Source organism: Anolis sagrei, chromosome X (assembly GCF_037176765.1).
Source record: "Anolis sagrei isolate rAnoSag1 chromosome X, rAnoSag1.mat, whole genome shotgun sequence".
Lineage (NCBI taxonomy): Eukaryota > Metazoa > Chordata > Lepidosauria > Squamata > Dactyloidae > Anolis > Anolis sagrei.
This window is the reverse complement of record NC_090034.1, coordinates 105926473-105949749: the sequence shown is the minus strand read 5'-3', so window position 1 is coordinate 105949749 and position 23277 is coordinate 105926473. Positions and strand designations below refer to the sequence as shown.

The 23277-nt window shown below is 43.9% G+C and overlaps 1 protein-coding gene across 3 annotated transcripts; it reads left to right on the top strand.

Annotated features, from left to right (window-relative positions):
• Positions 1-1286: 1286 nt before the first annotated feature.
• LOC132780812 (F-box only protein 27-like) lies at positions 1287-22332 on the top strand. Of its 3 annotated transcripts, none has more exons than XM_060784612.2 (6): positions 1287-1450; positions 10368-10723; positions 12364-12475; positions 14559-14654; positions 16641-16779; positions 21038-22332. In XM_060784612.2, exons 2-6 carry the CDS (start codon positions 10372-10374, stop codon positions 21206-21208), a joined length of 870 nt encoding a protein of 289 aa, XP_060640595.2. In that variant the 5' UTR covers positions 1287-1450; positions 10368-10371; the 3' UTR covers positions 21209-22332. The 3 variants fall into 3 exon arrangements, with proteins under 3 accessions (XP_060640595.2, XP_067317200.1, XP_067317199.1); XM_067461098.1 differs by having other exon boundaries at positions 1288-1483; XM_067461099.1 differs by lacking the exon at positions 16641-16779 and having other exon boundaries at positions 1287-1483.
• Positions 22333-23277: the final 945 nt, after the last annotated feature.

The window sequence follows — 23277 nt, the reverse complement described above, 5'->3', positions numbered from 1 at the left end:
GTCCTCAAAATAAGGCCGGGGGGGGGGGGGGCGGATGCGTCCCTCCAAGGTCATTTACATCTATGGCAATCATCCTCAGACTACTTCAGCCAGAGTAGTCAGCCATAGCAGAGCACCTGATGAACCAACCTGGGCACAGCGTATTATTTGAGAACACAGAAATGCTGGACCACTCTCTCAACCACCATGTCAGACTACACAGAGAAGCCACTGAAATCCACAAGAAGCAGGTGGACAATTTCAACAGAAAGGAGGAGACCATGAAAATGAACAAAATCTGGATTACCAGTATTAAAAAAAACTCTAGAATTAGAACAGCACAACAACAGAGAGGAAACAAACAAGGACATCTAATCACCTGGACCACCATACCTGGAATATTGTGTCCAGTTCTGGACACCACAATTGGAGAGAGATATTGACAAGCTGGAATGTGTTCAGAGGAGGGAGACTAAAATGATCAATGGTCTGGAGAACAAGCCCTATGAGGAGCGGCTTAAGGAGCTGGGCATGTTTAGTCTGAAGAAGAGAATGCTGAGAGGAGATATGATAGCCATGTATAAATATGTGAGAGGAAGCCACAGGGAGGAGGGAGCAAGCTTGTTTTCTGGAGACTAGGACGCAATGGAGCCATGGCTTCAAACTACAAGAGAGGAGATTCCATCTGAACATGAGGAAGAACTTCCTGACTGTGAGAGCTGTTCAGTAGTGGAACTCTCTGCCCCGGAGTGTGGTAGAGGCTCCTTCTTTGGAAGCTTTTAAACAGAGGCTGGATGGCCATCTGTCAGGGGTGATTTGAATGCAATATTCCTGCTTCTTGGCAGAAGGGGGTTGGACTGGATGGCCCATAAGGTCTCTTCCAACTCTTTCTATGATTCTATGATTCTACCTCTCAACAAAAGTTTGCTCCAGGCACTGCCTGGCCATCAAATGCTAATCAAGGTGGTCAGTTGAAACATTCACATCTAGCTCCAGCAGACAAGAGTCCTTTGTCCCACCCTGGTCATTCCACAGATATATAAACCCTTTTTCCTATTTCCAACAGACCTCACTACCTCTGAGGATGCTTGCCATAGATGCAGGCGAAATGTCAGGAAAGAATGCCTCTAGAACATGGTCATATAGCCCAAAAAACTCTACATCAACCCAGTCATTCAGGCCAGGAAAGCCTTCGACAATACATGGAACAGCTCTGAGCTGTTTGTGGCTCTTGTGCGTCAAAGGCGCATCAGAGGCGAGAAGGGAAGCGGGTCACTTGCTCTCCTCCTCTTTCTCCTCCTCTTTCTCTTCCTCTTCCTCCTCCCTTTGGCCTCAGAATCGACCCAGGAAGCCACACGCCTCTGGCCGGGCTCTCTGGCCGGATTTCCTGGCTCTTTGGGAAATCCGAAAGCAGCTGTTTCCCTGTGTGGCAAGCTGGCACCCCAGGGTGGCAAACAGAGACGCTTTCAAGGCAAGCAATGCGCAAAGAGGCGGTGCTCAAAAGGTGTGCGTTTCCACCTGTGCTTTGGAGGGGGGGGGGTGGTGGTGTCTGTGCATCTGTACTGTAGGTTTGATGCAGTTTAACCTCACCTGAACTGCCATGGCTCAGTGCTATGTGGCCCTGGGAGCTGTAGTTTCGCCAGGGCTGTAGTCTTCTCTGCCAAAGCCGCATGGGTGCATCTCTGCTGTAGGATGAAGGCAGTTCAGCACCACTCTTCCATGCCATGGCTCAATGTTATGGGATCCTGAGAGTCTCTTAGGACCAAGGCAAACTACAACTCCTATTGTCCCCTAGCATTGAGCCATGGTAGTTCAAGGGGTGTCAATCAAACTGCATCCATGCAACAGTCAAACTACAACTCCCGTTGTCCCCTAGCATTGAGCCATGGTAGTTCAAGGGGTGTCAATCAAACTGCATCCATGCAACAGTCAAACTACAACTCCCGTTGTCCCCTAGCATTGAGCCATGGTAGTTCAAGGGGTGTCAATCAAACTGCATCCATGCAACAGTCAAACTACAACTCCCGTTGTCCCCTAGCATTGAGCCATGGTAGTTCAAGGGGTGTCAATCAAACTGCATCCATGCAACAGTCAAACTACAACTCCCGTTGTCCCCTAGCATTGAGCCATTGTAGTTCAAGGGATGTCAATCAAACTGCATCCATGCAACAGTCAAACTACAACTCCCGTTGTCCCCTAGCATTGAGCCATGGTAGTTCAAGGGGTGTCAATCAAACTGCATCCATGCAACAGTCAAACTACAACTCCCGTTGTCCCCTAGCATTGAGCCATTGTAGTTCAAGGGATGTCAATCAAACTGCATCCATGCAACAGTCAAACTACAACTCCCGTTGTCCCCTAGCATTGAGCCATTGTAGTTCAAGGGATGTCAATCAAACTGCATCCTTTCAGCAGTCAAACTACAACTCCCATTCTTCCCTAGCATTGAGCCATGGTAGTTCAAGGGATGTCAATCAAACTGCATCCATTCATCAGTCAAACTACAACTCCCATTGTCCCCTAGCATTGAGCCATTGTAGTTCAAGCGGCGTCAATCAAACTGCATCCATTCATCAGTCAAACTACAACTCCCTAGCATAGAACCATTCTAGTTCAAGGGATGTCAATCAAACTGCATCCATTCATCAGTCAAACTACAACTCCCATTCTTCCCTAGCATTGAGCCATGGTAGTTCAAGGGGCGTCAATCAAACTGCATCCATGCAACAGTCAAACTACAACTCCCATTGTCCCCTAGCATTGAGCCATGGTAGTTCAAGGGGCGTCAATCAAACTGCATCCTTTCAGTGGTCAAACTATAACTCCCATTGTCTCCTAGCATTGAGCCATGGTAGTTCAAGGGATGTCAATCAAACTGCATCCATTCAACAGTCAAGCTCTGTGTTTCCATACAAATCTAGGAGCCCATATATTATTACATTTACGTTTGTTTATATCCAGTTTTTTGAGCTGTTGTGAGTTTTCCGGGCTGTCTGGCCATATTCCAGAAGCATTCTCTCCTGACGTTTCACATGCATCTCTCAATTAAATTGATTAAATGCTAATCAAGGAGACCCCGGTGGCGCAGTGGGTTAAACCTCTGTGCTGGCAGGACTGAAGACCAACAGGTCGTGGGTTCAAATCTGGAGAGAGCACGGATGAGCTTCCTCTGTCAGCTCCAGCTCCTCATGCAGGGACATGGGAGAAGCCTCCCATAAGGATGGTAAAAACATCAAAACATCCGGGCGTCCCCTGGACAACGTTATTACAGATGGCCAATTCTCTCACACCAGAAGCGACTTGCAGTTTCTCAAGTGGCTCCTGACACGACCAAAAAAAACCCCCAAAAACCTGCATCTCTGACGGGCACCCTCAGAGGTTGAGAGGTCTGTTGGAAACTAGGGAAATGGAATATTGTCCATGGTGGGAGAAAGAACCCAGGTAGTGAGAAGCCAGGCTTTGGAACTGCAAGGCCATTAAATGCTAATGAAGGTGGCCAATGGCAACATGCACACTTGCCTCAAACAGACAAGAGTTCTTTCTCCCACCTTAAACATTATTCCACAGATATATATATACACACACACCCCACTTGCCTACTTTCCAACAGACCTCACAACCTCTGAGGATGTCTGCCATAGATGCAGGCAAAACGTCAGGAACGAATGCTTCTGGAACATGGCCAGACAGCTCGCAAAACTCACAGCAAGGCCAGTGATTCCAGCCATGAAAGTCTCCACAAGGAGTGCAGATTGACACCTCTTCCACTGCCCTGGCTCAATGCTATGGGACTTTGGGAGTTGTAGTTCAGTGAGGCATGACACTGCTTTAAGGTTTGAGGAATGTGGCTGAAAATGAAGGGACAACTCAGTCAGCAGAGAGGCACTTTGGCATACATTCACAAGAAAGAGAAGTCTTTAAGGATGGAAAACAACCGATGTCTATGGTTTCTGTTTCGTGTTGACTTGAAGTAATGGAAACTCCCCACCCAGTCCTCCACAAAGTATATTTATCTGAGCTCACTCCCTGCTTTGTTCCCTTTACGCAACTTGTGAAAGAGCAGAAATGCAGGGTAAGAAATGCTCCAACATACATGTGAATGTATTTGATTCGGATGCTTGTAATGCCCCGGCTGTGATTTGCAGTCTTCCTATTTGAAAAGGGAATGGAATTGTGCTTCAGACACAAACATGTAAATCAGTGCTTCTCAACCTGGGGGTCGGGACCCCTGAGGGGGTCGCGAAGGGGTGTTGGAGGGGTCGCCAAAGACCACCAGAAAACAGTATTTTCTGTTGGTCATAGGGGTTCTGTGTGGAAAGTTTGTTCCAATTCTATCGTTGGTGGGGTTCAGAATGCAATTTCATTGTGGGTGAACTATAAATCCCAACAATTACAACTCCCAAATGGCAAGGTCTATTTTCTCCAAACTTTAGCAGCGTTCCCATTTGGGCATATTGAGTATTTGTGCCAAGTTTGATCCAGATCCATCATTGCTTGAGTCCACAATGTTCTCTGGGTGTAGGTGAACTACAACTCCAAAAACTCAAGGTCAATGTCCACCAGACCTTCCCAGTATTTTCTCTTGGTCATGAGAATTCTGTGTGCCAAGTTTGATTCAATTCCATCATTGGTGGAGTTCAGAAGGCTCTTTGATTTAAGGTGAACTATAAATCCCAGCAACTCCAGCATTACCAAATGACAAAATCAATCACCCCCAACCCCACCAGTATTCAGATTTGGGTGTATTGGGTATTTGTGCCAAATTTGGTCCAGTGACTGAAAATACATCCTGCATATCAGATCTTTACATTACAATTCATAACAGTAGCAAAATTACTATTATAAAGAAGCAACGAAAATAATGTTATGGTTGGGGGTCACCACAACATGAGGGACTCTACTAAGGGGTCACGGCAGTAGGAAGGTTGAGAACCACTGATGTAAATGAATATGTAATTTAGGGTGTATCTACACTATGGAATTAACACAATAATAATAATAATAATAATAATAATAATAATAATATTGTCGAAGGCTTTCATGGCCGGAATCACTGGGTTGTTGTAGGTTTTTTCGGGCTATATGGCCATGTTCTAGAAGCATTCTCTCCTGATGTTTCGCCTGCATCTATGGCAAGCATCCCTAGAGGTTGTGAGATCTGTTGGAAGGAGGAGAATGGGTTTATATATCTGTGGAATGACCAGGGTGGGACAAAGGACTCTTGTCTGCTGGAGCTAGGTGTGAATGTTTCAACTGACCACCTTGATTAGCATATAATGGCCTGATAGTGCCTGGAGCAAACTTTTGTTGAGAGGTGATTAGATGTTGGTTCATCAGGTGCTCTGCTATGGCTGACTTTTCTGGTTGAAGTAGTCTGCAGTGCCTTTCATGTTCCTTGATTCGCGTTTGCCCTGGCAGATTAGGCAAAATGCAGTCAAGAACTAACATTGATAGAAGTCAATAATGAAAACTGCTTCAAGTGCAAAAGACAAAGAGTGAATGCCGTAAAAACACAATGCAGAGCAGAAGAGAAAACCGGCCAAAGAAGGCTCTCCATGGACAGTTCCTGGGGAAAATCAAGAGCAAAATGGATAAGTGAAGAGAGGGGAGGCCAAGGGACAGTTCCATCTAGCTTCCTGGATATGTCATCAGCTGGAGACCCCTCCCCACAGCACCAACTGCCGCTCTGGGCCAGAGTGGAGAGAGCTCCACCTTGTCTCCTGTGGTATTCTAATAATATAATATAATATAATATAATATAATATAATATAATATAATATATTGTATAGACCTATAATATTTATAATATTTATAATGTAATGCAGTGTTTCTCAACCTGGGGGTCGGTACCCCTGAGGGGGTCACGAGGGGGTGTCAGAGGGGTCTCCAAAGACCATAAGAAAACACAGTATTTTCTGATGGTTATGGGGATTCCATGTGGGAAGTTTGAGTCAATTCTATCGTTGGTGGAGTTCAGAATGTTCTTTGATTGTAATGAACTATAAATCCCAGCAATTACAACTCCCAAATGTCAAGATCTATTTTCCCCAGACTCCACCAGTGTTCACATTTGGGCATATTGAGTATTTGTGCCAAGTTTGGTCCAGAAATACCTTTCTAACATGAAAACATTATCACTATGAAGAAGTCTGGAAAAAAATACAAAAGGACTTACAAAAGTGGATTTATTTATTTTATTTATTTGTCATGTCAGAACAGCCAGTCTAACAGAACAAAGCAAACAAACAGAAAAATACACAACCTGTGAGTTTGGTAGCTGGTTAAATGTCCTTTGACCAGTATCTGGCCCCTTGGAGTGCTTCCGGTGTTGCTGCAAGAAGGTCCTCCATTGTGCATGTGGCAGGGCTCAGGGTGCATTGCAGCAGGTGGTCAGTGGTTTGCTCCTCTCCGCACTCGCATGTCGAGGATTCTACTTTGTGGCCCCATTTCTGAAGGTTGGCTCTGCATCTCGTGGTGCCAGAGCGCAGTCTGTTCAATGCCTTCCAAGTCGCCCAGTTTTCTGTGTGCCCAGGAGGGAGTCTCTCATTTGGTATCAGCCATTGGTTGAGGTGCTGGGTTTGAGCCTGCCACTTTTGGACTCTCGCTTGCTGAGGTGTTCCAGCGAGTGTCTCTATAGATCTTAGAAAACTATGTCTAGATTTAAGTCGTTGGCGTGCTCAAGTGGATACATCTGAAGTGGATACATCTGAAGTTGTCACTTTTAGGCCGTATATCTTTGATTAAGATGAATGTACTACCGAAATTGATGTTCCTTTTTCAAAACCTCCCGATAATTAGAAGCCAAACATTTTTTATAAAGTGGAAAAAAAGAAATATTGAAACTTATATGGGCCGGAGGAAGACCAAGAATAAAGTATGATAATTTGATTGATAAGAAGAATAGAGGAGGTCTGGGCCTCCCAGATTTTAAAGCATACCATGACGCATGTGTGTTGATATGGATAAAGGATTGGATATTGTTGAACAAAGAAGACTTCTTAAATATAGAAGGAAATGACTTAAGAGTAGGATGGCATGCTTATTTATGGTACGAAAGGGAAAAGAAAGAAAAGAGTTTTGGTAACCACTTTGTGAGAGCATCCCTATTAAGAGTATGGCAAAAATATAAAAGACATTTTTATTCTAAAACACCTTTATGGGTCTCTCCTATGGAGGCAAATCAGCGAAGACTTTTAGGATGGAGAAAATGGCCAACCTACAAAGATTTGTCAAATAAAGATACAAACAATGTTAAGACTTATGAGGAATTAAAACAAAAAATTTCTAATATTACTTGGTTACATTATATGCAAATTAAAGAATATTACAATCAAGATAAAAAATTTGGCTTCTCTTGGGAGGAAACAGCATGGGATAAAATTTTAAAATTAGAAAAGAAAGTAATATCGAATATTTATAACATATTACTTACCTGGCTGACTGAAAAAGAACAGGTTAAAAACTGTATGATAAAGTGGGCTCAAAATTTAAGAAGACCAATTCAAATGAGGGAGTGGGAACAGATGTGGAACAAAAAATTAAAATATACATACGCAATGGATTTAAAAGAAAATTGGATAAAAATGTTCCACAGATGGTACACCACACCGAAACAATTGGCTAAAATGTATCAAACAGTTTCTGATAAGTGTTGGAAATGCCTGGAACAGGTTGGCTCCTTCTACCATATGTGGTGGACTTGCAAAGAAGCAGTAAAGTTTTGGAGGGTAATTCATGAAGAGACACAAAAGATTTTAAAAAGAACATTTATAAGAAAACCGGAGTATTATTTGTTAGGCTTTACAGATTTAGATCTACAACTGACGGAACAAGAGGATAAACTTTTTACATATATGACGACTGCCGCTAGAATTGTTTTTGCTAGAGAATGGAAGAAAGACTCAGTCCCACCCGTACAGGAATGGGTGGAAAAAATCAGAGAAATAAAGGACATGGATGAATTGACTTTTTTGTTGAAGAAAAATACAGGTATGATACTAAGAAGAACGAATTGGGATAATCTCCATGAATATCTGGACAATTTGGGAAAATAAGAAACAAGAGAGACAATTTCTTTTTGAACATTTTATATTTTTTAATAATAAGAAGATATGATCCAAGAAGATGGAATGGAAGTCTTTTTTTTTCTTTTTTTGTGTTTTTTGTGTATTTTTGTAGAGTTTCTTTTTAGGGGTTATTTAGGATTTTAGTATACTTTTTTGTTTTTTTGTTTTTTTTTTTGTTTTTTCTCTTTTTTTCTTTATTTCCTCAATTTCCTATACTTTATTGTTCTCACTCTTTCATTGTAATCTATATAAAAATTAATAAAATTCTAATTTAAAAAAACATGAAAACATTATGCTCTCGCCAACATGAAAGCATTGCGATGACCTTTCCCCGAGCTGGTTTCTCGTCTGCCCGCCAGTCGAGAACTCCGCCTGACCCATAAATCAAGACAAGCTTGCCGGGTCAGGTCACTATCAAGTCTATCTGCACTTTCCCTATCAGTGTAGAAAGGAGGCAAAGGCCTGTCCACCTGTTCGCTATCTCCTTCGTTAAAATTATTTTCTTCTGAGAACCGCTGTGTTGATTCTGCACTGTCTGTGGGAGCCTCAGAAAAAGACCTAGAAGCAGGCCCAGAGATCTGAGGCATAGAAAAAGAGCCAGGAATCTGAATCCCATCATCCTCATCATCAGAGAAAATCTCAGCCAGAACATATCTACGGACAACGCCGGCTCTTGGGCTTAGAAATGGATATGAGCACCAGAGTCTGGACTTAATGTCAAGGGTAAACCTTTACCTTTAAATGATTTAAAAAAAAAACCTACTTGTTGGGATTCAGCCTGATCCTGATCTGTGTGAACCGGATTCTCTGATAGTTTTTCCAGCTGAGCAAGCTCTCCCTGACTCTGACAGTGTGGAATCTGTTGTTGATGCAGAGGTCAGTGGGAATGAAAACGAAACCCAACAGCTAGAAGAGAATGTTTTGGAAGTTAGCCGTGATATCTCTCCACCTGGGGTTGATAATGAGGACCGAAGAGAACAGATAGTCAGAGATAGAAATGTTTCCCAGTCTTTACGAAGGTCACAGCGCTTACAGCAGAAAGAGACCCAGACAGAAAAGTCAAGGGGCGTTTCTAAGAATAGCTTCTTTGGTTTAAGAGGGTTCCTGCCGGGTGCTTCTTTAGGTCAAGCAACGTTCGGAACTGTGGTGTGGTCTTGGCCACGGTAGTCCACGCTCTGGTTACATCCCGCCTTGATTACTGCAACGCTCTCTACGTGGGGTTGCCTTTGAAGACAGTCCGGAAGCTCCAATTAGTCCAACGGGCGGCAGCCATGATACTAACAGGAGCGGGGCACAGGGAGCACACAACTCCTCTGCTGCACCAGCTCCACTGGCTGCCGATCTGCTACCGGGCTCAATTCAAAGTGCTGGCGTTGGCCTTTAAAGCCCTAAACGGTTCTGGCCCAACATATCTATCCGAACGTATCTCAGCCTATCAGCCCGCCAGGACCCTAAGATCTTCTGGGGAGGCCCTGCTCTCTATCCCGCCGGCTTCACAGGTGCGGCTGGCGGGAACGAGAGACGGCCTTTTCTGTGGTGGCCCCTCGGCTTTGGAACACCCTCCCTATAGAGGTAAGGTCAGCCCCCTCGCTGATGGCGTTTCGGAAAAAACTGAAAACATGGATGTTTGAACAAGCATTCGGATAATCCGACGAAACGAATTTTGACGATTAAGGATTGGTAATTACAGACGACGAATTTGGATTGTGATTCCAGTTACGAGATGCATTTGGATTGTTATTGGTGGCCCAATAATTTTGTACTGTATATGTGTTTTTATGCTTTTAAATTGAATATGGTTGTTTTTAGATGTTGTAAACCGCAATGAGTCGCCGACTTAGGCTGAGATATTAGCGGTATACAAGTGCAATAATAATAATAATAATAATAATAATAATAATAATAATATTCCTGTGTTCCATGGCCAGTAATCCCAGAGGCTTCTAGTTTCCAAGTTCATGGTTAGTAAAAGGCTAACAGACTCCTGGTTATTGTTTTGTGGCTTTTGAAGTTTTGCTCAAGTTCAGAGATCCTATTGACTACTGTGTTTTTCTGTGGCTTTTTGACTCTGCATTTACCTTTCTTTTGTAACCAATTTTTCATCAATAAACAAGGATTGCTTTTCCTACAGTCCAGTGTGGTGGATTTAATCTTATGGTCTTGTTTCTTGAACTGGGATGCAACACTACCAAAGCTTTAAAAGATCAATAAGACATTCTCAAATGTTCTTTGGAAGCTTCGACAGGCAGGAAGGGCTCTCCTTCCAAGGAAATGATAGATTTGTATATGCAAATGACTTATTGAGCAATGTTTCTGTTCCAGATAAATGAGCAGAAGAAGGAAGAGGAAGATGGGGCTGGTCAAAAGCAAGAGCGCGTCGCCAATGGCCACCGAGGACATCCAAATAATGGAGGACCTGAAATACCTCCCGGATGAGCTGCTGCTGCTGATCCTGAGCTGGGTGCCTGGCCGGAGCCTGGTGAGGGAGTGCCGCTTGGTGTGCCGCAAGTGGAGGGACCTCATTGACAAGCCCACCCTTTGGAGGCTCAAGTGCCAACGGGACCCTCTGAGCAAGGCGGCCGTGGAAGCCGTCCAGGGCGCTTCCCAAATAGACTGGCGCCGGATCAGCATCCTGAGACCTTTTGGGAGGAATCTGATCAAGAACCCCTGCGGAAAGAGTGAGTCAGGGGGAGAAGTCAATAGCAAGGTGTGGGGAGGGTATTACAGGATCCTAGAAGTGGAAGGGACCCCAGAGGTCATCCAGTCAATCAGACGATACAATCCAAGCCCTCCAGACATATTTAACACGGTCAGATCCTTCCCACAGATGGAAATCTGGTCTGTGCTTAATCACAGACTACTGGGAAAAGATCACAAAGGTAATCCCAATCCAACCCTATTCTGTGAGGCAGGGCACAATCCAAGCCCTCCCGACAGATGGCCACTCAGCCTCTGTTGAATCATAGGATCCTAGAGTTGTAAGGGACCCCAAAGGTCATCCGGTCCAACCTCTTTCTACCATGCAGGAAGACACAATCTAACCCTTCCCAACAGATGGAAATCTGGTCTGTGCTTAATCACAGACTACTGGGAAAAGATCACAAAGGTAATCCCAATCCAACCCTATTCTGTGAGGCAGCGCACAATCCAAGCCCTCCCGACAGATGGCCACTCAGCCTCTGTTGAATCATAGGTCCTAGAGTTGGAAGGGACCCCAAAGGTCATCCGGTCCAACCTCTTTCTGCCAGGCAGGAAGACACAATCAAACCCTTCCCAACAGATGGAAATCTGGGCTGTGATTGACCAGACTACTGGGAAGAGATCACAAAGGTAATCCCAATCCAACCCTATTCTGTGAGGCAGCGCACAATCCAAGCCCTCCCGACAGATGGCCACTCAGCCTCTGTTGAATCATAGGATCCTAGAGTTGGAAGGGACCCCAAAGGTCATCCGGTCCAACCTCTTTCTACCATGCAGGAAGACACAATCTAATCCTTCCCAACAGATGGAAATCTGGGCTGTGATTGACCAGACTACTGGGAAGAGATCACAAAGGTAATCCCAATCCAACCCTATTCTGTGAGGCAGCGCACAATCCAAGCCCTCCCGACAGATGGCCACTCAGCCTCTGTTGAATCATAGGTCCTAGAGTTGGAAGGGACCCCAAAGGTCATCCGGTCCAACCTCTTTCTGCCAGGCAGGAAGACACAATCAACCCCTTCCCAACAGATGGAAATCTGGGCTGTGATTGACCAGACTACTGGGAAGAGATCACAAACGTCATCCCAATCCAACCCTATTGTGCCAGGCAAGGCACAATCCAAGCCCTCCCGACAAATAGCCAGTCAGCCTCTGTTGAATCATAACATCCTAGCGGTGGAAGGGGCCCCAAAGGTCATCCAGTCAATCAGAAGATCCAATCCAAACCCTCCCGACAGATGGCCACTCAGCCTCTGTTGTATCATTGGATCCTAGAGTTGAAAGAGACCCCAAAGGTCATCCAGTCCAACTTGGATTGTGTCATTCTGCTATGCAGAATGACACACTATCCAAGCCCGCCCAATAGATGGTCATCCAGCCTCTGTTTCAAAAACCTCAGAGGTGGGCTCCCTTAAGGTCATCCAATCCACTCTGCCATTCTCTATAGGCCACTAGAGTTGGAAGGAACATCCAATGGTCAGCAGTAAACATTAAGCGTGCTCTCTCCTCAATATGGCTTCCTATCAAACATGTAAACAAACATGGCTCTCCCTGAGAGGGATTCATAGTTTTTAGGCCACTGACCCTTTTTGGTTGCCCTTCTCGCTTGTGTTCCCAGAGCAGTTTCAGCACTGGGAGATTGAAAACGGAGGCGACGGCTGGAAAGTGGAGGGCAACCGGGACCGCGTGGAAGGAGCCGAGGCCCAGACCTGCTTCGTGTCTTCATATGGGTGAGGTCTACCACGTTGCCCCAAATCAGGCACTGACAACTTAACATTGCCGGGTGCATCTACACCAGGCCCTCTCAGGTGTTTTGCACTTCAACTCCCACAATTCGTAACAGCCCTACAATATCGAAATAATATACGAGGGTTGAATGAAAAGTCATGCCTCCACCTTCGTAACTCCTCAACAGATGGCAGTACTGCTATGCGGCGTGTACTGGCTTGTTCAGTAGACTCTCCTCTTTAGTTCAATTTTGTCAGGAAGCATTAGTGTTGAACGGTTGTGTTGTTAAAGTGCAAAGTATGGAATGCTGCGCAGACAGACAGTTAATTCGACTTAAGCAACGTATGCGGTAGGTACTGGCTTGTTCAGTAGACTCTCCTCTGCAGTTCCATTTTGGTGGGAAGCCTTAGTGTTGAATAGTTGTGTTGTTAAAGTGCGGAGTATGGAACCCTGCACAGACAGGTAGTTAATTCGACTTAAGCAATGTATGTGGCAGGTACTGGCTTGTTCAGTAGACTCTCTTCTCCAGTTCCGTTTTGGCGGGAAGCCTTAGTGTTGAATGGTTGTGTTGTTAAAGTGCGAAGTATGGAACCCTGCACAGACGGTCAGTCAATGCAACTTAAGCAATGTATGCGGCAGGTACTGGCTTGTTCTGAAGACTCTCCTCTACAGTTCCGTTTTGGCAGGAAGCCTTACCGTTGAACAGTTGTGTTGTTAAAGTGGGAAGTATGGAACTCTGCACAGACGGTCAGTCAATCGACTTAAGCAATGTATGCGGCAGGTACTGACTTATTCAGTAAACTCTCCTCTACAGTTCCATTTTGGCGGGAAACCTTAGCGTTGAACGGTTGTGTTGTTAAATTGAGAAGTATGGAACCCTGCACAGATGGTCGGTCAATGCGACTGAAGCAATGTGCAGTCATCGAATTCTTGACAGCAAAAGGTGTCACCCCAAAGGAGATCCATCAGAGAATGCAAGCTGTTTATGGTGATTGTGTTGATGTGAGTATTGTGGGTCGTTGGGTGAGTAAGTTTCAACCTTTGGCTTATGAAACACAGTGGTTACTGTCACAGGACTATTTGTTTGTCATGCAAGTCAGATGTTGCCACCTCAACATCTTTAAACTTACTCACCCAACGACGCACAGTACTCACATCAACACAATCGCCATAAACAGCTTGCATTCTCTGATAAATCTCCTTTGGGGTGACAGCTTTGGCTTTCAAGTTGCATTGACTGACCATCTGCGCAGGGTTCCATACTTCTCAATTTAACAACACAATCATTCAATGCTAAGGCTTCCCACCAAAACGGAACTGTAGAGGAGAGTCTACTGAACAAGCCAGTACCTGCCGCATACGTTGCTTAAATCGTATTGACTGACCATCTGCGCAGGGTTCCATACTTCGCACTTTAACAACACAACGTTCAATGCCAAGGCTTCCCACCAAAATGGAACTGTAGAGGAGAGTCTACTGAACAAGCCAGTACCTGCCGCATACGTTGCTTAAGTCGCATTGACTGACCGTCTGCGCAGGGTTCCATACTTCGCACTCTTAACAACACAACCGTTCAATGCTAAGGCTTCCCGCCAAAACGGAACTGTAGAGGAGAGTCTACTGAACAAGCCAGTACCTGCTGCATACGTTGCTTAAATCACAGTTTAACAGCACAACTTTCCAATGCTAAGACTTCCCGCCAAAATGGAACTGTAGAGGAGAGTCTACTGAACAAGCCAGTACCTGCCGCAGACCAGTACTGCCATCTGTTGAGGAGTTACGAAGGTGGAGGCATTACTTTTCATTCAACCCTCGTAGTTTGACCCCACGTGAACTACTATGGCTCAGTGCTACGGAACTCTGGGAGTTGTAGTTTCACAACATCTTTGGCCTTCTCTGCTAAAGAGATTATGCAACTCACTAAAGTACATCTCCAAGGATTACAGAGCATTGAGCCATGGCAGTTCAAGTGGGATCAATCTGCATCAATTCTGCAGTACAGACGCATCGAAACAAGGAATAGGTGTGGACAGGCTTGCAAAGTTTGCAAAACCTTTACCATTTTGGCCTTTTTTCCTCCCAAAGATGGTGCGTCAAATCTCAGGTGGTTGACTTGCTGCAAGAAGGCTTAGGAGAAGAGCTGATGGACGCCTTCCAACCTGACATCTGTATTGCTGACTGGTGAGTTCTGCAACGCCATCTACACTCTGGAACGAATGCAGTTTGGCACCACTTTGAACTGCCCTAACCCTAACCATAACATTGCTATTTCACAACTATCATTTTACCACTGTTCGGAATCGTCATGTAAATATGTGATATGCAGGAAGTATTTTCATTCACTGGACCAAATTTGGCACAAATACCCAATACGTCCACATTTGAATACTGGTGGTGCTGGAGATTGAATTTGTTATTTGGGAGTTCTAGTTTCTGGGATTTATAGTTCACCTACAATCGACGACCACTCTGAATTCCACCAATGATAGAATTGGGCTAAACTTGGCACACAGAACTCCCATGATCGACAGAAAATACTGGAAGTCTTCGGTGGTGAGTTTGGGAGTTGTAGTTCACCTCCATCCAGAGAGCACTGTGGACTCAAACAATGATGGCTTCGGACCAAACTTGGCATGGATACTCAATATGCCCAAATGTGAACACTGGTGGAATTTGGGAAAAATAGACCTTGACATTTAGGGGTTGTAGTCGCTGGGATTTATAGTTCACCTACAATCAAAGAGCATTCTGAATTCCACCAATGATATAATTGGGCTAAACTTGGTACACAGATCTCCCATGATTGACAGAAAATATTGGAAGTCTTTGGTGGGCCTTAACTTTGGAATTGGAAGTCTTTGGTGGGCCTTGACTTTGAGTTTGGGAGTTGTAGTTCACCTACATTCAGAGAGCACTGTGGACTCAAACAATGATGGATCTGGACCAAACTTGGCACAAATGCTCAATATGCCCAAATGTGAATACTGGTGGAGTTTGGGGAAAATAGACTTGACATTTGAGACTTGTAGTTGCTGGGATTTAGAGTTCACCTACAATCAAAACGCATTCTGAACTCCAAGAACGACGGAATTGGGCCAAACTTGGCACACAGAACTCCCATGATTGACAGAAAATACTGGAAGGGTTTGGTGGACATTGGCCTTGAGTTTTGGAGTTGTAATTCACCTACATCCAGAGAGCACTGTGGACACAAACAATGATGGATCTCGACCAAACTTGGCACGAATACTCAATATACCCAAATGTGAACACTGGTGGAATTTGGGGAAAATAGACCACATTTGGGAGTTGGGGTTGCTGGGATTTATAGTTCTCCTACAATCAAAGAGCACTCTGAACTACACCAATGATGAAATTGAATCAAACCTGGCATACAGAACTTCCATGACCAACAGAAAATACTAGAAGGGTTTGATGGGCATTGACCTGGAGTTTGTTTTTGACATTTGGGAGTTGTATTTGTTGGGATTTATAGTTCACCTACAATCAAAGAGCATTCTGAACTCCAACAATGATAAAATTGGGCTAAACTTGGCACATAGAACCCCCATGATTGACAGCAAATACTGGAAGGGTTTGGTGGGCCTTGACCTTAAGTTTTGGAGTTGTAGTTCACCTGCATCCAGAGAGCACTGTGGACTCAATGATGGATCCGGACCAAACTTGGCACAAATACTCAATATGCCCAAATGTGAACACTGGTGGAGTTTGGGGGAAAATAGACCTTGACATTTGGGACTTGTAGTTGCTGGGATTTATAGTTCACCTACAATCAAAGAGCATTATGATCCCACCAATGATACAATTGAACCAAACTTGACACACAGAACCCCCAATATTGTTTTCTGATGGTCTTTTGTGACCCCTCTTGTAACCCCCCCGCCTGACCCCCAGGTTGAGAAAAACTGTCAAACTACAATATCAAGATAGTATGTTTTCTGATAGTCTTTGGTGACCTCTCTGACACACTCACAGGGGTCCTGATCCCCAGGTTGAGAAACACTACTATAGACCTTGCCATACTACAATCCCAAGATTCCATATAATTGTTCCATAGGAGTTCAAGTGGAGTCAAACTGCATTCATTCTGCAGAGTGGATGCACTCTTAGCTATTCCTAGTGCAAAATGCTCTTTGTCCTCCGCAGGTGGGGCGCCCGGGATGACTGTGGGTGCATCTACAAAATCGAAGTCCACCTCCTGGCCGCTGACCGGACCTCGGTCATCTCCAGCTTCACAGCAAAACCAGATGGCATCCCGCAATGGAACAACGCCAAATATCAACAGGTGCTCTTTGCCGTCACTGTTTGAACTGCCACGACTCAGTGCGATGGGATCCTGGGAGTTGTAGATTAGTCTTCCCTGCTCAAGAGTGCTGCTGCGCCACCAACCTACATATCCCAGGAATCCATTGCATGGAGCTGCGGCAAAATGCATTTATTCTATAGTGTAGATATGTCCCTTAGTAAAACAACAACTCCTAGGATGCCATAACATTGAGCCATGGCCATTCACGTGATGTCCTTAGTAAACTACAACTCTTTATTAAAACTACAACTCCCAGGATGCCATAGCATTGAGCCATGGCAATTCACATGATGCCAGAATGCATTCATTCTATAGTGTAGATGTGTCCTGTAGTAAAACTACAGCTCCTTAGTAAAACTACAACTCCCAGGATGCCATAACATTGAGCCAGGGCAATTCACATGATGCCAAAATGCATTCATTCTATAGTGTCGATGTGCCCTGTAGTAAAACTACAACTCCTTAGTAAAACTACAACTCCCAGGATGCCATAGCATTGAGCCAAGGCAATTTTTGTGACACCAAAATGCATTCATTCCATAGTGTAGATGTGCCCTGTAGTAAAACTACCACTTCTTAGTAAAACTACAACTCCCAGGATGCCATAACATTGAGCCATGGCCATTAACGTGATGTCCTTAGTAAACAACAAGTCCTTATTAAAACTACAACTCCCATAACATTGAGCCATGGCAATTCACATGATGCCAAAATGCATTCATTCTATAGTGTAGATGTGCCCGTAGTAAAACTACAACTCTTTAGTAAAACTACAACTCCCAGGATGCCATAACATTAAGCCACAGCAATGCACATGATGCCAAAATGCATTCATTCTATAGTGTCGATGTGCCCCGTAGTAAAACTACAACTCCTTAGTAAAACTACAACTCCCAGGATGCAATAACATTGAGCCATGGCAATTCACGTGATGTCCTTAGTAAAACTACAACTCCTTATTAAAACTACAATTCCCAGGATGCCATAACATTGAGCCATGGCAATTCACATGATGCCAAAATGCATTTATTCTATAGTGTTGATGTCACTTTTAATAAAACTACAACTCCTTAGTAAAACTACAACTCCCAGGATGCCATAACATTGAGCCATGGCTATTCACGTGATGTCCTTAGTTAAACTACAACTCCTTATTAAAACTACAACTCCGAGGAAGCCATAACATTGAGCCATGGCAATTCACATGATGCCAAAATGCATTCATTCTATAGTGTAGATGTTCCCCGTAGTAAAACTACAACTCCTTAGTAAAACTACAACTCCCAGGATGCCATAGCATTGAGCCAAGGCAATTCACATAATGCCAAAATGCACTCATTCTATAGTATAGATGTTCCCTGTAGTAAAACTACAACTCCTTAGTACAACTACAACTCCCAGGATGACATAACATTGAGCCATGGCAATTCATGTGATGCCAAAATGCATTTATTCTATAGTGTAGATGTGCCCCTTAGTAAACTACAACTCCCAGGACACCGTAGCATTGAGCCATGGCAATTCATGTGATGCCAAAATGCATTCAGTCTATCCCTGGCAAAATGCATTTATTCTATAGTGTAGATGTGCCCCTTTGTAAAACTACAACTCCTTAGTATAACTACAACTCCCAGGATGCCATAGCATTGAGCCATGACAATTCATGTGATGCCAAAATGCATTTATTCTATAGTGTAGATGTGCCCCTTAGTAAAACTACAACTCCTTAGTATAACTACAACTCCCAGGACACCATAGCATTGAGCCATGGCAATTCACATGATGCCAAAATGCATTCATTCTATAGTATAGATGTTCCCTGTAGTAAAACTACAACTCCTTAGTACAACTACAACTCCCAGGACACCATAGCATTGAGCCAAGGCAATTCACATAATGCCAAAATGCATTCATTCTATAGTATAGATGTTCCCTGTAGTAAAACTACAACTCCTTAGTATAACTACAACTCCCAGGACACCATAGCATTGAGCCATGGCAATTCACATGATGCCAAAATGCATTCATTCTATAGTATAGATGTTCCCTGTAGTAAAACTACAACTCCTTAGTATAACTACAACTCCCAGGACACCATAGCATTGAGCCAAGGCAATTCACATAATGCCAAAATGCACTCATTCTATAGTATAGATGTTCCCTGTAGTAAAACTACAACTCCTTAGTACAACTACAACTCCCAGGATGACATAACATTGAGCCATGGCAATTCATGTGATGCCAAAATGCATTTATTCTATAGTGTAGATGTGCCCCTTAGTAAACTACATCTCCCAGGACACTGTAGCATTGAGCCATGGCAATTCATGTGATGCCAAAATGCATTTATTCTATAGTGTAGATGTGCCCCTTAGTAAACTACAACTCCCAGGACACCGTAGCATTGAGCCATGGCAATTCATGTGATGCCAAAATGCATTCAGTCTATCCCTGGCAAAATGCATTTATTCTATAGTGTAGATGTGCCCCTTTGTAAAACTACAACTCCTTAGTATAACTACAACTCCCAGGATGCCATAGCATTGAGCCATGACAATTCATGTGATGCCAAAATGCATTTATTCTATAGTGTAGATGTGCCCCTTAGTAAAACTACAACTCCTTAGTATAACTACAACTCCCAGGACACCATAGCATTGAGCCATGGCAATTCACATGATGCCAAAATGCATTCATTCTATAGTGTCGATGTGCCCGTAGTATACCTACAACTCCTTAGTAAAACTACAACTCCCAGGATGCCATAACATTAAGCCATGGCAATGCACATGATGCCAAAATGCATTCATTCTATAGTGTCGATGTGCCTCGTAGTAAAACTACAACTTCTTAGTAAAACTACAACTCCCATGATGCCATAACATTAAGCCATGACCTTTCACATGATGTCCTTAGTAAAAAATACAACTCCTTATAAAAACTACAATTCCCAGGATGCCATAACATTGAGCCATGGCAATTCACATGATGCCAAAATGCATTTATTCTATAGTGTTGATGTCCTCCTTAATAAAACTACAACTCCTTAGTAAAACTACAACTCCCAGGATGCCATAACATTAAGCCACGGCAATTCACATGATTCCCAAATGCATTCATTCTATAGTGTCGATGTGCCCCGTAGTAAACCTACAACTCCTTAGTAAAACTACAACTCCCAGCATGCCATAACATTGAGCCATGGCAATCAACATGATGTCAGAATGCATTCATTCTATAGTGTCGATGTGCCCCATAGTAAAACTACAACTCCTTAGTAAAACTACAATTCCCAGGATGACATAACATTGAGCCATGGCAATTCATGTGATGCCAAAATGCATTCATTCTGTAGCATAGATGTGCCCCTTAGTAAAACTACAACTTGCAGGTTACCATAGCATTGAGCCATGGCAATTTATGTGATGCCCAAATGCATTCATTCCATTAATATAGATGTGCCCCTTGGTAAAACTACAACTCCCAGAACCCCATAGAATTGAGCCATGGCGATTGATGTGATGCCAAAATGTATTCAGTCTATCCCTGGCAAAATGCATTTATTCTATAGTGTCGATGTGCCCCTTTGTAAAACTACAACTCCTTAGTGCAACTCCCAGGATGACATAGCCTTGAGCCATGGCAATTTGTGACGCCCAAATGCATTCATTCTATTAGTATAAATGTGCCCCTTAGTAAAACTACAACCCCTTAGTAAAACTACAACTCCCAGGACACCGTAGCATTGAGCCATGGCAATTCATGTGATGCCAATATTAATTTATTCTATTTGTGGCAAAATGCATTTATTCTATAGTGTAGATGCACCCCATAGTAAACTACAACTCCCAGGACGCCATAGCATTGAGCCATGGCTATTCATGTGATGCCAAAATGCATTCATTCTATAGTGTAGATGTGCCCCTTAGTAAAACTACAACCCCTTAGTAAACGACAACTCCCAGGATGCCATAGAATTGAGCCATGGCAATTCATGTGATGTCAAAATGCATTCATTCTGTGGTGTTGATGTGCCCCTTAGTAAAACTACAACTCCCAGGACGCCATATCATTGAGCCTTGGCAGTTAATGTGGTTTCCACCTGCATTATTTCTCCAGTGTAGATGCACCCAAGGATTTGGGTTAGGGCTCAGAAATCCAGGCTGATCCCAATGTGGCAAACTTTGCCCGACATCCAATCTGGCCCCTTTTCACCTCGTTCTCTTTCCCTTTGCAGGTGTCCCACGTTTTCCGGAAATACGGCCCCGGAGTCCGCTATATCCATTTCCGGCACGCAGGGAAGGACACCCAGTTCTGGGCAGGACATTATGGAGCGCGAATCACAAACTCAACGGTCAAAGTTAAATTCTCCTCGAAGCCCCTGGGTGCATCCACGCCGTCACATTAATGCAGTTTGGCACCACTGTAACTTCCATGGCGTTGTGCGTTGGAGTCCCAGGAGTTGTGGTTTCCCAAGATCTTGAGCCTCCTCTGCTAAAGAGTGTGGTTGCTTCAGCAAACTTCATTTCCCAGGGCTCCATAGCATTGAGCCATAGTGGTTCAAGTGGTGCCAGTGTGGATTCCTACAGTGTGGACGCACCCTTATAAAGTGGAGTTCAAATGTAACTAGAATATGTTGTTTATTATACGACTACGTGGTACGTATTGCAATTTTGTAATGCCGCGAAGCCCTTTGCATCAGCCAGAATTGTATGTGTTTCGTGAAGTAGTTTATGTTGCACTCCAGGCTTGGAAACACCTATGACCACCGCACCACACAAGAGTGCACGTGTTGTGACTCAGCTTGACTCTGAAGCTGAGCTCTGTGGTCCTTCTGAGCCATAATTCCTACAGGATGATGATGAGGATGATGGGTTACAGATTTCTGTACATGCTTTAGACAGGGATGATGGTGGGGCTGCTGAGGGAGAAACAGCAAGTCGGTTCCCATTGGAAAGGAATGTTAGTGAGACTGATAACGAGAGTGAAATCCCACACGGCTAGGTGGAGACGTCTTTTCCACCCCACAGTGATCCGGTCCAGCTGGACCAAGATAAGGGGTTGCAGAGCCTTGAAGATAATGAATTAATGAGCAGACAAGATCGACTGCAATTAAGGCTCCGGAGAAGCACTCGCTTGGCTAGCAAGCGATAAGCCAAGAGGGCCAAAGGTCAACGCAATGCGTTCATGTAGCCGACAAGCAGGGATTGTCAGTTCAACATAGCTCTTCCCATGCAAACTTCTATGGATTAACTTTGGCTTTTAGCAGCACGCTTCTAGCTTCCTGAGTCTGGGATTTGGGCCTTGTTTTCAACTGTTTTCCACGAACTCTTGTTTGACCATTGCTAAAGGATTATACTTCATGTTTTTGCCTTTGGATCTTGGGAAGTTTGCATTTAAGCCTTTGTCCTGCCTATGGAACTTTTGCATTTCTTATACTTTGTTTTGATTTTGCCTTTTTCTCAATAAACTACAAAACCTACAGCTTTGGTGTGGTGGTGTCTGGAGCAAGGTGAAAGCTACCCTGAGTTGCAACAGTACGAATATAAGCCAATTGTTTATTGTAAGGTAAAGGTAAAAACATTATTGTAGAAACATATTAAAAAGCATATAAAATTAGGAATAAGAAAGGAAGATATATAGTTCAAAAAGGTTTAGCAACAAGTGATAACCAAACAACAACAACAATAAACAACTTTATTTATACTCTGCCACCATCTCCCCAAAGGGCACTCGGGGCGTCTTACATGAGACCATGCCCATCAATACAGAAACACTGTCGGAACCCAGAAGCCTTTAAAGAGCCAGACTCAGTAATATGTCCAAAAGAAACAGTTTATAAAATCAAACAAAGGACTCAGAGACACTTACTTCAGTGCCTCTGGTCAAAACTGAAAAGCAGCAGCAAGTTTTAGCTCAAAATTAATTTAGAAAATAATCCGGATTAAACAGATATAATCCAGATTAAACTGGGTAGCGTCCAAAATCACCCAAAATAATGCAGTAGATAAAGAGCAAGCAAGACTCAGTAATATGTCCAAAAGAAACAGTTTATTAAATCAAACAAAGGACTCAAAGACACTTACTTCAGTGCCTCTGGTCAAAACAAAGCAAACAAAGGTCCGTGAAGCAAAAGCTGTCGTCAAAAGTAGTCCAAAGTCGAAGGAAGCCAAGTCCAAAGTTGCAAGGTTTCAAAGTCCACAAGGCAGCATCGTCGTCTGGGGGTTGGTGCTCTGGGGGTTGGTGCTCCTCTCCATTTCTAGGCCCAAGGGCCGGCGTTGTCCATAGACACCCCCAAGGTCATGTGGCCAGCATGACTGCATGGAGCGCCATTACCTTCCCACGGAAGCAGTACCTATTGATCTACTCACATTGGCATGTTTTCAAACTTCTAGGTTGGCAGAAGCTGGGGCTAACAGCGGGAGCTCACCCCACTCCCCGGATTTGAACGGCTGACCTTTCGGTCAGCAAGTTCAC

Coding starts and splice junctions, on each gene's coding strand:
- LOC132780812 (XM_060784612.2), top strand. CDS start 10,372: ATGAGCAGAAGAAGGAAGAGGAAGATGGGGCTGGTCAAAAGCAAGAGC. Junction 12,476..14,558: donor TGCTTCGTGTCTTCATATGG/GTGAGGTCTACC, acceptor TTCCTCCCAAAG/ATGGTGCGTCAAATCTCAGG. Junction 16,780..21,037: donor ACAACGCCAAATATCAACAG/GTGCTCTTTGCC, acceptor TTCCCTTTGCAG/GTGTCCCACGTTTTCCGGAA.